This window comes from Desmodus rotundus, chromosome 13, assembly GCF_022682495.2.
Source record: "Desmodus rotundus isolate HL8 chromosome 13, HLdesRot8A.1, whole genome shotgun sequence".
Classification (NCBI taxonomy): domain Eukaryota; kingdom Metazoa; phylum Chordata; class Mammalia; order Chiroptera; family Phyllostomidae; genus Desmodus; species Desmodus rotundus.
The window spans coordinates 92,391,598-92,405,750 of record NC_071399.1 but is presented as its reverse complement, the minus strand read 5'-3'; the positions used below and the strand labels follow the sequence as shown (position 1 = coordinate 92,405,750).

Here is a 14,153-nt window from a genome sequence, read left to right as displayed (position 1 = left end):
AGTTCACGTACCAAGTCCCTTAGGGGCGATGCCGCTGCTGTCCGCAGGGTTGATGACCCAGTAGTAGTATTTCAGAGTGTGCATCAGCTGCAGCACCGTGCCCACTCTGCGTATGGTGGTGTAAATGGTGGCAGTTCCAATAAATTCAGCAGACAAGTAAGTGTATAGAGAAAGCTGAACCTAATACGGAATGTTAACAGAGCATTAAAATAAAGTGAAAAGGTTTCAAGTGTTTCTATATGAAAATTAGTGAAGGCCAAGAAAGTACCACATAGTATGAGGTTAAAAATAACTATTATTAAATATTATTTATATTAAAAAATATTTTGCAAGAACACATTTTAACATTTATTTTAATATAGGTATTGTAAAATAGCTATTGACCATGAAATAATTTTAAATAATTCAATAATTTCATTGAAAGTATCTGGAAGGATGGCCAAATTGTTTAAAAAGTCCAAAGCCCTTAGTCTCAGCACATTTCAGCAGCTCAAAGGAACAGAACTAACCTCAGACAGCTACACTGGATTTGCAAAAATACAAAATGTTGTTGTCTACCTTAAAAGTTCACATAATTTCCAAATTTCTTAACCCATTGCCACAGTATCAGAATCTAACCATGGAAATAGAGAAATGACTAGTCAAACACCTTGTTGATATAGTGAACAAACTTCAGGTTTGAGATTAGCACTATAATGAACATGATAAACTATAATGACAGAACTTAAACATTATTTAAACACATTTATGTGAAAGGTTTGAAAATTGCAGAAGGCAGCTCAAATTCAGGAAAAATGTCCCTCATTATTAATTTCCACTAGACTATAACAGGGCTAAATTCAGGCATGGAAAATACTAAGTTTTTTTGATATCTAGAGAAAATGTATGTATATATTTATTTTAAAACAGAAACATTTGCATGTCACGACATAAATTCCACACATGCAACACAAGCCATTTTCCAGTCACCGTGATCACAACTGTTGTGAACACAGTGGACGACCAGTTATTTTCTCTTTTCTTAGTCTTTTAATGACTAGTGTACCAATTCTCTTTCTTGGAAAAGTATGAATCCCATCTAATGACTTCAGAATACAGTTACTACATCAAGCTTAATTTTAACTATAATTTCATTTATTTTAGTATTCCCACATTTAATATTTTGATTTCTGGTCCTGCTTAAGACAACAGCTTCACACTGACTATGAAATGGGCTGAACCCCCCGTGTTGTCTGCCGGGCTGTCCAGACCCAGGCACCATTTGTGTGACACCCGACTGCAACACAGCAGGTGCACGCACACGCTCACCTTCGCCGGCGTGTGTATCCAGATGGCCGGGTTGAACAGAATGTGGTCGCAGAGCTGCTTCAGCAAAGGGGCTCCGTGGGCCAGCCCGTCCAGGTACTTGGCGAAGGACAGGAACTGCTCCAGGACGGCTCGCGTTATGTGCACACGGGAGGACTGGGGGGAGAGACACATTGCTGCTCACTCGGCGCCGAGGACCAGAGGGAAGTCTGCTGACCTAACACACGCACGAGTTAATTGTTCTTATGTGACCCCTAGTCCTTTAAACATAAAATAAAAAACTTTTTATTTCCTTTGCTATTTAATTTAGATTCAGAAACTTCGATTTAAGATATTTCTCTGAATGATAGTTATCCAAAGCTCTTTACTGCAGAGACACATCTCAGTTTCAAAAATGCCACTTGTAACTCAAGCTAAAAAAATCATACAAGTAATACACAGTTTTATCCCATTTTGATACAAATTGATGAAGAAAAAAAGATCTTAGACAAAGTTAAAATGAACTAAAATTAATATCATGACAATACACACACGCAAAAGAAAAAAAGACCAAGAGGACAGAGAAGAGCTTCAGCCAGCTCCAAACCAGAGGGAAAACACACCGACCCTGCCACCCTGCCACTCCGCCGGATCCTTCCTTCACCAAGTTACAATCATGTGCACGTGGACGGATGCAGCGCGTCTCGCTTATCTCCCATCAACTTTTTTGACCTATGCACAGCATCTGGAAAAGCAGGTCTTGTTTTCTTGAAAATACTGTCCTCCTCCGGCGTTCCCGACCCTCAGATTCTCCGTGGGGTCTGTTGCTGGAGACACATGGCTGCTGCAGATGACCCAGCGGGTCTGTCTGCCCGTGAACAGCCTCCCCGGACAGTCCGCACGTCACCAGCTTCACAGCACGCCGTCTCCGCAGGGAGCGCTCCCTCCGACACACAGCGACACACAGCACGCCGTCCGGGCGCCCAGTGCTCCCACCAATTTTCAACTGCCATCACCATTACGGAACCTGTCGCTAACGGTGTTCAGATAAATGATCTTCCAAAATTCAAACCAAAGCCTGAAGCCCCAATGTGCAGCAGAGCAGCCCTGAGCCACTCCTGGCTGCCGAGCCCTTGAAACGGGTCTAGTCCCAAGGGACAAGTGTTGTATGTACACCTTGATTTTGAAGGTTCACAATGAGAAAGATAACGCACAATACCTATTGTTCTTTTTGTTACTGAGTATATGTTGAAGTGGTAATATTTTGTAATATGCTAGGTTAAATAAAATATATTATTAAAATTAATTTCACCAGTTACATTTTACAGGAAAATTTTAAACAGCTATGAAGCTTATATTTTAATTGGACAATGCTTCCCCAGTAATAATTCCTGTAAAAAATATTATACAAGAATAAGGTGCTCATACAAGCTAATAATTTGAACTAAAATGTCAAAACATCGATCTTCCTACTCAAATCTCCTCTCCTTCCTCATCCAGCGCTCGTGCAGTCTGCAGTGCAGGCTGTAGTCTTCCAGCCTCCCCAGCGTGAAGAGTCACTTACCACTCCACCCTAAGGCACCAGCCGCACGGCCCCTCGACTTGCATCACCCACCGATTCAAGTCCAACGATGGGCCTGTGATCATTAAGATGTAAGATTCCCTCCCTCCACTCCTCACGCTCACGGCAAGGACAACTCAGATCCAACTTCAGCACGCCGCCCGCTGTCGTACGTCTGCACAACGAGGCACAGACTCAAACGCTCGCAATGGTGCCTCTACGGAGCCAACCGCCATGTATGAACGAGCGTAGGAGACAGCAACGAGTAGTGAAGACTGCTCAAGGTAGCTAATGGAAATAAAATTCAAAACTAAAAACACGTCATTGAGCCAAACAAAATATGTCTCTGGCCCAATTTCACCCACCTAACACCAACTTGTTTCACCTGCTTTCTCTATCATGCTCCCTCAACATGCAAAATCCGACATCCATTTCCTTTCCCATAAAAGCAGAATGCAATACTTTACACTTAGCCATTCAGAAAACATATGTGTTGGATATTTACTATTTTCTAGGCACTCTCCTCAGCACTCTGGAAAAAGCAGTGAACAAAATTTAAAAAACAAGAAACAAAAAAACCCTGCCCTCACAGAACTTACACTCTAAGGGAAAAGAAGGCAGGGGTATGCAACAAATAAAATACAAAGGTAAAGTATGTAGCATGTTAAATGTCTGTAAGTGCATGAAGAAAGCGTGGAACGGATGGGGCGTCTGCAGCAGGGTTTTTAAAGGAAGGTGAGCCATGACGGTGGCACCTCACTGGTCAGAAGCATGGTGACACCAGCGTGACTTTGTATTTGTGGGCTCGCGTGTCTGACCACACGCGGACGGTGAGCAGATAAGCAGCAGCCCTCCACAACTCAAAGCGAGCCCCAGAGCACAGTTTTGCACGAGGGTTTTTTAAGAAGATAGAGAAATGGTACAAATAGCTGAGTGATGAAAGAGTGAAGGGCGAGAGAGCAAATAAATGTTTGAGTAGAAACAAAACAGCAAAGACTGGGCACCCATTTTAAAGAGACTTTAATGAAAAAATTAGAGCATTTTTAAATTCTAAACTATTATTCATGGATAGAGGAATAAAACTAGATAAGAAATTGCAGGTTATTTAAAGCTTCAGCCACCCCTTCACTAATTTCACATAGCTTACCTTACACATTCTATTTTTATTCAGTAATGATAGTTTCCACAACATTCGTGTTTTGGCAGAATAAAATAAAACAAAATACCGTACAAGTTTTTCATGGAACAGTCTAAATGTGATGACTTAAGAAAGCCTCTCATCAGGCCACCCTCCTTGATAACAAACTAGCAGCGGCTCCAACAAGGAGATGAAGCTCAACAGATAGCCACTAACTTGTTCCTCATTGACAATAAAATCGGAATGGAATCTTTACTATCTGTACTACTCACCTGGCCACTGACCAGTAAAAAAACAGTGTAAGTACTCATCTGAGAAGGCCAAAAAAGCACAGTCTTTGCAGGTAATCGAACAAGCATGCAAGTGCATTTCATTTATTGCAGTCGACAAACATCTAGAGTCGAGCAGTCTTTTAGGTGCCAAGGGTACCGCAGCAGGAGGGAAAAAAGATATGGTCCATGCTCTCATGAATCTGAAGCCTACATCCCAGTGAAAGGAGGCAGGAAGTAAACAATCTTATAAAACATCAGAAGGGCACTACACAGCATCAGCAGGGCAGAAGGCTGGGGGGCGGGCACTGCTGCACTGAGAGTCAGCAGGAGGCCGTCTCCAAGAAGGGGCCTAGTGTAGGGCCTAGTGTGGGGAGTTCGCTTGCGTGGGCTCCACAGACAGAATGATCAGAGCAGTGGGGAAAGAATGCACTGGTCCCGAGAGGGGCACACAGACACCATTTTAGCTTTGACAAGAAAGGCAAAAGGGCCTTTCTGTGAACCAGTGTGGCTGCAGAAGAGAAAGGAAGAGAGAGCGGTAAAGAGCTGACAGCAGAGTCAGCGTCCCGGCTTCACTGGAGAGAGGACGAGGCAGTAGGAGGTGGCGCACACAGGGGCACCGGCCAGGAGGCACATGCGAAAGACACAGTGGGCACCAATGGCACCAGGTGGCCCCAGGCCCGAGGTGCTGTCAGTGGGCACGGGAAGCAGGGGAATGATGAGTACGAGGCAGTCGTTGGTTCTGAACGTGTTCTGAGAGTAAGCACCAAAATTTGCTGAGGGTATGAATTTACTGTGTGAAAAAGGAGAGTCAGAAAGGATTGACATTTTTGGTCTGAAGTACTTTGCTGAATGGTGATGATGTTATTAACTAAAAGGAGACTGAACAATAAAAGGTTAGAGAGAAAAATAAAAAGTAACAATCTGGATAATGTAGGATTTATGAAGCTTTGAAGACACCCAACTGGAGCTCAATATGAGGGTCTAGAAGTCAAAGGAACATCTGTGGTTGGAGATAAACATTTGAGAATATTTGATACCTACAGAATAATGAAAGCTAAAGTAATGGTAAACACAATTAAACTGTAAACAAAAAAGTAAAAAGGCACCCAGGATTCAGCACCAGGACAGAAGGGAAGGAAGCAGAAGAAAATAAGTCCAAGCAGGCAGGAAGAAAAGAAACAAAATACAACTGAGGAAAGCATTTCCAAGAAAGAACATCACACTGAAATGCTGGGAAAAGGTCAGATGAGACGCAGGCTCCCAGGGACTCACAGGCATCTCGGGGAAGTGAAGAGATGGCAGCCTGGCTGGACTGGACAGGGATCGGACTCCAGGATACAAGAATGGCTTCACTTAAAAACCAGTGTAATTCACTAACTAATAAAAAACATAGAATCATCATAACTACGGTATCTCAAATAACGCAGAAAAAGCATCTGATAAAATTTAACACCTGTCACAATAAAGTAAACTCAGAAAGCTTGGGACAGTTTTTGATTAAAAGTCTACCCCGTGTACTCGGCAGCAGGTCTCTTACTTAGTGCCCAGTCACCAAAAGCTTTGCCCACGGAATCTGATGATAGGGGGCCCACCGTCAGGGCTTCAGTTTGATACTAAGACCCTGAGCCTCTCAGTGCAAGGTGGGGAGACATAAAAAGATTAAGTATTAGAAAGAAAAAAAACATCATTCTCAGACGCGTGATTTTTAACAGAAAATATTTTGAAAAATCTACAAAGTACTAGATTTAAGAGAGGAATAGCAAGATCAGTATGTGAAAGATCAACATAAATACCAATTATACTTCTATGCACCAATGACAAATAAAAAAATTAAATTTATAAAACCTCAAATATCTAGGGAAACAACAGCAAAAAAGAAAGTTTTCTACACAGAAAACTTCCAGAGACCCAAATAAACAGAATGATTTACTAAGTGCATGAAATGAAAAGATTCAATATAAAATGTCAATATAACACAGTACTAATCCTAGGATTGTTTTGGTGAAAATCAGAAAGCTGGTGCACGTGTCACGTAGAGACCCGAGAACAGCCAGGGCCACCAGACCGCACACTGCGACGTTTCAGAGCAGTGCGGTGCTGCCTCAGAGACGGGAAGAGAACACACCAGATGAGACTCTGGAAATGGTTCCATGCGGTAGCCCCGTTACAGAGAGAGAGAGAAAGTAAATAAATGTTGACCTTTATACTTCACGCCATACACAAAATTCAACTGGTATCAAAATATAAATCTAAATGTGAAAAGTAAAACAATTTTGAGTCTCGTGGCTTTGGCATACATAAGAGTCCAAAATAGTCTAATCATATGAGAAAATGAAAAATTGACCTATATTAAAATTAAGGGCTTTTGTTCATAAAAAACACCATTAAGAGAATAACAAGGCAAGCCACAGAGGAAAAGGTATTTGAGATATATATCCAACAAAGGATCCACATCCAGGATATACACAGAAGTTCCACAAATGAATAGGAAAATACTAGACAACCCAAATGTAAAAGAGCAAACACTACAGGTTTTAATGAAAGAAGATAACCCAAAAGACAGTAAGTCTATGAAAATGCCCAGCTTCTCACCGGGAGACGCACGCAGGCACCAACACAGCGCGGCCTGCCGAACAAGCGCCAGCGCCATCGCCGCCCACCATGGTCTAATGCGGGTTAACACACAGAGTAAGAAGCTCCTAGCACCCGACAACAAAAACAAAAAGACTCCAATCAATCACGTACAATTGGCAAAACTTCTAAACAGACATTTTTCAAAAGATATACAAATGGGCAACATGCACCTGAAAAGATGCGCAATACCAGGAGACACCGTATAAATACAAATAAAAAGTCACACGCCATTTCACACCCACTAGGATGGTTAGAATAAGGAAGAGAAGCAATGGCAAGTGTTAGCAAAGATGTGCAGGTAAAGTGTTAGAGCTGCTTTGGAAAACAGCCTGGCAGGTTCCTAAATGATTAAGCATACAGGAAGGAGAGGACCCAGCAAATCAGTTCTTAGGTATCTATCCAAGAGAGATAAAAGCTATGTCTGCACACAAACTCACACGTGCCCACTCACAGCAGCCCTGCGCGTACTAGCAACGCAAATGCCCACTGACGGAGGACCTGAGAAGCAGATGCGTAAACACATACGACGGGCCATCATTCGGCCACGGAGAAGGAATGGCGTTCTGACACAGGCTACAAGAGTGAGGCCTGTGAACACGACGCCTAGTGAAACAAGCCAGCTACAAAAGGACAACTAGTGTGTGAATCCACTGCCGGGAAACCTCTGCAGTACACAGGATCACAGACACAAAAGCAGACTGCTACCGTTTGCCTGGGAGTGGGGGTCTTGGAAGGAACAGGAAAAGTTGGCAAAGGACGTAAGCACTTCACAGAAGAGAAACAACAGATTTCCAACAAATAGATATAAAAAAATGTCCAATCTCATTCAAAAGTCTAAAAAATGCAAATGAACACCACCATGAGAAAATATTTACCCACTAAATTGACAGCTTAACAGTAGAGACAATGACCCTGAGAAGGGAAGAACCGAGTAAGGCTATTTACTGGATCTGAAGTTCTTCCATGGTATTTCTAACTTCAAGCTGTATTCTAAGTGTAAAACAGGCTCACTTCCGAATCGTGCAGACCAACCATCGGCAAACAGACAGCAAGCACTCTGAAGGGGAGTTGTGAGCGTGAGTGTGTCACGCGCAGTAACGTGGCAAGGCACTTTGCAGTATCTTACTCGCACAGCATGGAATTTTACACCAGTTTTCTAAGCAATTCTTAATATTCTGGACATATGAAAACAGTTATGTATGATTAAAAATGAATTAATAAGAAACAACTTTGAATAAAAGCAGATAAAATAATTTTTAGTTTCAATTTTCACTCAGAATTTCTTAATTATGTAAATTTCTAACACCCAATTTAGTTCAGTGTCTACACTTACAGCTAGGTTCATAATACAAAAATGTTTGTGAATCATCCCAAAATAGAGCCTCTGTACAGTCAATGGGAAGGGAAACTACAGAGAAAGTAGAATCTGTGACTGTCAGTTGTCCCTCTGTGAAGGCTACACAATAAAACCATCATTCAGATCACTTACCTTTTCAAGTAAGTAGCCAATGACTAAAAAGCCTTTTCCACCCAGCATCTGTTCTTGCATGGCTACTGAACTTTTAAGTAGTTCAACCAGGAATGCCAAAAGAGTAGCACTGTGTGTAAAGTACAGATAATTTTGTTATGTAATCATCAAATGTTCATTTCAGTACTTTATTATTCCAAAAGATAAAAACCACATCCAAATCTAATTTCTACTTTGCTGGCAACTGTTACACCTTATACTATACAATACACATTTTCTCACAAGCATGAGAAACTAGTTTTATCTATTTAAAAGTAAGTATCATCAATCAACATATTGCTATGTGGATTCTTTAATATCCCAAGGCAAACATCTAAGTTTGCCTATCCACAAAAACATCCCCTGCTTCAAGTAAGCCTAACATCAGAAACACACCCAGAGACATGTCACTTCGTCATAATAAAGACTATCGTTATTTCTTGGAATACCACGCTATCTTAGAGATTTTTAAGTATGTACACAAGATTGCTTTGGAAGAACACATCAATTTTTTAAATAAACTTTTCATTTAGACCTATTTTTCAGAAATGACTTATATTTTTAAAAAAATATCCAGAGAAATATGCAACATGTTACTTATGTCCATATATGCCCTCAGGAACAATTCATGAGAGCAGGGAAAATAAATGATTGATGTAATGTTAAAATGAAAAGTGACAGTAACACAATAACACAATAAAAGCAGAAACACAGAAAAGCACACACAGATATATGCCAGACAAAAATTAAACACCTGACGTGTCGACTGAATGAAGGAAGAAACAAAGAAAACTAAATGATTGCACTGAATTAAGCTATGATAATACTGTACTTCAAAAAGTTACACAGAACAATTTTCAACCAGCAGCGCTGCTACATGGTAGCATTCTTAATTGTATCCTTACCATAGTTCATAAAAATAAATGACTATGAGCCAGACTTTACCAGCAATTAAAATAGTATCTATTTACAGTGCTTTACAAGGTACCCTAAATTGCCTATTTATATTCACAAGAATGGGTAAAACCTCAAACTTCTAAATATACTTTAATATACATGTATTTATTCCCATAAGAAATTAAGAAAATTTGCTAATGAGAAAAACTTTAAAATTATTAAGCCCCCAAAATAATCTAAAATTGTTCTAGCTCTTCTGGTTTCAATAAAAACGACAACACATTTCTCTGACAATGTGGCTATTCTTATTCAAATCAGAAATATTCTTATAAAAATAATTAGCAGCCAAATTATCATTGTTGTAAAAATCAATGGTTTAATAGACTACATTTCAGCTAGAAAAAAATACAGTGTATCTGGAAATAAAGTACTCGTTACAGGAAATTAAAATTCAATTATATTATCTGGCCCTATTATCTTTAAACCACAAAAACAAGTAAAAACAAGTATTACAAATCAATGATATTCTTCTACTTTGTCCTAAAAATCACAGGCAGACATTTATAGGAAAAGCACAAATACCAAGGAATTCCTTGGGATTTTTTTTAACTGTTTCCGTAAAAAAAGAACAGCTATTAAAAGCAATCTAGTCCATTTTAAATGAATTGTATCAACAGTCAAAGCCACATCACAAATAATTGCTTAAATACTATTATACATGATACTTTTGCCTAAATATTTGAAAAGAATGAAGACAGCTACTGTATAGAGCTTGTGCACTTTCCTGATCTGCATGGAATTTTGACCTACATCTGAGTCAGTGATTTAGGAAGAAAGAAGACTTGGATTCCTAAACATCAGTACTGCCAAAAAGTCTAGAAAAGCGTCACTTATGGTCCCTATGGTCCATGAAAAATTCAAAAAGTCTTACAATCAATCACCCTCCCTCTGTAGAGCCACATAAAATTACAAGGATGCCACAGATTTTCTTATTTTTTTTGTCAGAAAGACAACTCTTTCTCAAACACCAAATGAATTAACTCAGACTTCTAAACACAGTGGAGTTTCATTACAAAATCAGAAATATTAATTTTATTATTCTAAAATCTTAACATATGACTATGCTACCCATATAATTATTAATTTCACTTCAATTTTAACTGTGACAATTGAAAAGTCAAATTCATTCACTAACAAAGGTATTATTAATTTATACCTAAAACCCAATGCAATAGTAATACCATATCTTTTTAAAATCTTTAAAATAGGTATGTTTGACATGGTAGACGTAATAGTGAATAGATGGCTATCTTCGAAGAAGTACATTTTCAAACATAATTTAACAAACTTACCAGTAACTAAAATGCATCGGATTGCTGCAGGGCTCACAATATACTTGCAAAATTCTGTGCACTGCCATACAAAATTTCTCTCCATTCTTGCCTATTTCCAACTCCCCTAGATACAAAGGCAAATATAAAGGATACTTCAGCCCATTCCTATATCTCCTACATACCACTTCCTGTCTAGACACATCAGTTATTCTGCAGAGGATCTAAATAGAGAGGATAAATCAAAAGCAAGTGTCTGTGTCAGCCCAACTAGCATATGCAACATAGAACACGCTCTTGAAAAGCATAGCAATACCTAGAAACAAGTGTTCACAGGCATTTTTACTTGATAGAAGGTGTGATTTTAAACTCATGAAGATTGCTAAACTTTTCAATAGACATTGTAATACATGTTCCATAAGTAGCAATTCTACTTCAGAAGCAGTTACGGGTTTTTCATTCTGTCTCCTTTTAAGGAAAATGACACTAATAATCTATAGGGTTATTTCTTTAAAATAATTACCATCTCCCAATGCTTAATAAGCTTCAGTTAAATTAGGAAATAATATTTATTTCAAGTGTCATACTTATAAAGGTCTAGATCTTAGGAAAACTGAAGAAAGGAATATAATAATACCTTAATGACTTAGTATATTTATTAGTACCTCCAAACTTTCTGGTCCATATTATTACAGAAAACCACATCAGTCTTGGCCCACAAATACCTAAGAATTTTAAAAACTACGTATGAATATGACTAAATCCTATTTCTAATAAAAATGCATACATTAGGTTCCATTAAAATTTATAAAAGTATAGATTTTTACTTGATTTTAATATTACTTTATCCATTCTAATTTGTCCATTATTTATTTTTTAAAATAACTATGTAGATAAGTCATGTGGTTTAACAATAGAAGTTTTATTACTTCAGGCACTCTATTATTTAAAGATGAAATACACCATAAATAAACCTAACTGATAACTGAAATAATTAATACTGAACATACGACCTAAGCTCAGATCAGAAGCAGTGCTTAGAACTCAGCAGTGGGCCTTTCGGCTTTCTAGCTACTGACGTAAGCAAGCACCTCAGCGAGGTGCTGTTCCAATATATTAAGATGAATGGAATTAATAATGTTAAAACTAAATATTTGCCCGGAGATTCAACAACTCCCCTTACTAAAGGATGTTTTTAATCTTTAAAAAAATATTACAAGCAAATTAATTTTCAGAATAAATTCAGAAGTAGGTTAAATCCTAGTAAGATTTAAGGAACCAGTAAGGGGGAAAAAGTCTTTTCACTTTTTCATCAAGCTTTATCTCTTAGGTAGCCAAATTTAGGATTGAGACACACTGAAATCTTGCAAAAGATGATTTCGATTATACAAAATATCTAATACCATAGTTTTATGCTATTTCTTTCACTGCAAAACTCTTCAGAGATGAGAGTGATCACAGCAGCAATAAAACTGTAACAGAAATCAATTCCGGTCCATACTCAAGATAATGTCACACGCAACACAATTTCCAGCGACACAGAGAAAAGTCTCATGACAACTGAGGAGAGTTAAGCTCCTTCACAGTTCAAAGTCACTGGAGAAAGGCCTGACCCAGAGGGCTCCAACCCCAGGTCCGTTTAGCACCGGGAGACAACCCATTCCTGAAGGTGCTCTCTCAGAAGACCCTGCCTACCTGCCTGCACATGCAAGGAAGCCTGGCACCCACTTGTCACATTCACCAGCTCAAACACCAAGTGGAGGAACATGCCGAACGAAGGAGAGCACATTCACTGGCAGAGTCAGACGAGGAAGCAGGGAAGTGCAGCCCAGCACGACGCAAGGGCAGATGGGGTAGATGGGGTACACTGGGGAGCACATGAAGTTACGGAGCCTGCCCTGCAGCAGGAAGCCTCTGCTCGGTGACGCCTCCCTCTCCTTCCCGCCCGGTAAGGAGACCCGCAGCCCAAGAAACAACTGCTGCCACGACCACAGCCACCTACTAGCACGCTTCAAAGGCTCTACTGAACGTCTGTCAAGCTAGTACACATTCTGACCTTTCTTTGGGGACAGATTCTGGCTTTACATTCATTTCTGACGAAAGCCTCCAATGTCAAAGAAGTAACTTTCACAGCCCACCAGGCTGCAATCTAACCCCAAAGGACAAAAGACGACTTGCAGCGAGCGCTCTGACTGCCCAGTCCCTTGACGAGAACTCCTCTGGACATGCTGCAAGTGGCAGCCCTGCTACAGTGACCATGTATAACCCAGGGGCACAAGAATACTTAGAAATGGGGTGATACAACTTCCTCACACCTAAGAAATTCAAAATTCCAAAGAAAAAACAGACAGGCGGTAATCACACGTGCGGCACACCCGAGCGCCCTTCCAGATCACAGGGCAGCGAGGCTAGGCCTGCTTGGGCGCGGCCTCCTACCGCACAGCCTGCTGAACAGCAGCAGGATTAAAAACACGCCCTGACAGTGCTGAAATTACCAAAGAAAGAAAAGAAATGTTTAAACAGCTGATTGCACAGAAAGCTGAAGTAAGTATTTGACACTTAGGCTTTACATACCAAGGCGAGGTAAAAATAGGTATACAGTGGTGAGTACGCGAAATAGTTTATTCTTGTAGTATTATTGTATTATTTCCCATATGAACAACTGTAAACCTACTTTTGCCTTACCCTGCATGTCCAGGAGTTTTCTAATCCTCTTATAATTAATTTTCTTTCTTCAATGATCTGTCTGTCAAGTAAAGCTGACTTCTTTCTTTCTTTCCCTGTGTGTGTGTGTGTGTGTCTGTGTACAATTCTGAGAATGTTAGAGATACAGATTCCTACGACCCCACCACAATCAGGACGGAGACCAGTCACAGCACGTCAGAAACACTCATTCACCTGTCCCTTTACGTCTTCACAGTCACATGCTCCCTACCCGTGATCCTGGGTAACTGTGTCTCCCTTACCCACCACTACAGTTCTGACTTATTGTGAATGTCACGTAAATGGACGATTCAGGATGTGGTCTGAGTGTGTCCTGACCTCCACACGCTGGCTCTGAGACCCGTCCAAGCAGACGCACACGTCGAGAGTGTGTTCCTTTCCACTGCTGAGTACTACTCCACTGTAAGAATGGACTACAACGGTCTGTGCACTTTTGAGTTAGATGCACTTAAGAGAAATTATGAATAGGATTATTAAAAATGTTCACATAAAGGTTTTTGTGTTAGCGGTTTTCATTCATTTCATTCACTGAGGAGTGGAAAGGCTGAGTAACGTGGTAAGTGTGCATTTAACTGTAGAGTAAAGGGCCGACCTGTCAGAGTGGCTGTCCCACGGGGCCCATGCCACCAGTAACAGGTCCCAGCTGCTCTCCATCCTGCTGGCCCTGGGCACCGCAAGTGGTTATACTCTGGCCATTCAACTGGGTGTGTGCTTGTTTTCTCCCAGTGGTTTTAATATACATGTCCCTACTGGTCAACGATGCTGAAAATCTTTTCACGTGGTGTTCCGGCATCCTTGTATCTGT

General features: G+C 40.2%; 1 protein-coding gene across 3 annotated transcripts in view; it reads right to left on the bottom strand.

The window, feature by feature from the left end:
• Positions 1–14,153, bottom strand: part of NBEA (neurobeachin) — a 470,020-nt gene that overhangs the window by 393,185 nt on the left and 62,682 nt on the right. For 2 of the 3 annotated variants that reach the window (XM_053916392.1, XM_053916393.1), the window contains exons 11-13: positions 8,379–8,487; positions 1,309–1,461; positions 12–180 (exon numbers count right to left, since the gene is read on the bottom strand). In XM_053916392.1, coding sequence (XP_053772367.1) covers positions 12–180; positions 1,309–1,461; positions 8,379–8,487 — 431 coding nt within the window. Of the gene's footprint in view, positions 1–11; positions 181–1,308; positions 1,462–8,378; positions 8,488–10,645; positions 10,752–14,153 lie in introns of all 3 variants that reach the window. The other variant, XM_053916394.1, reaches the window with a different exon arrangement.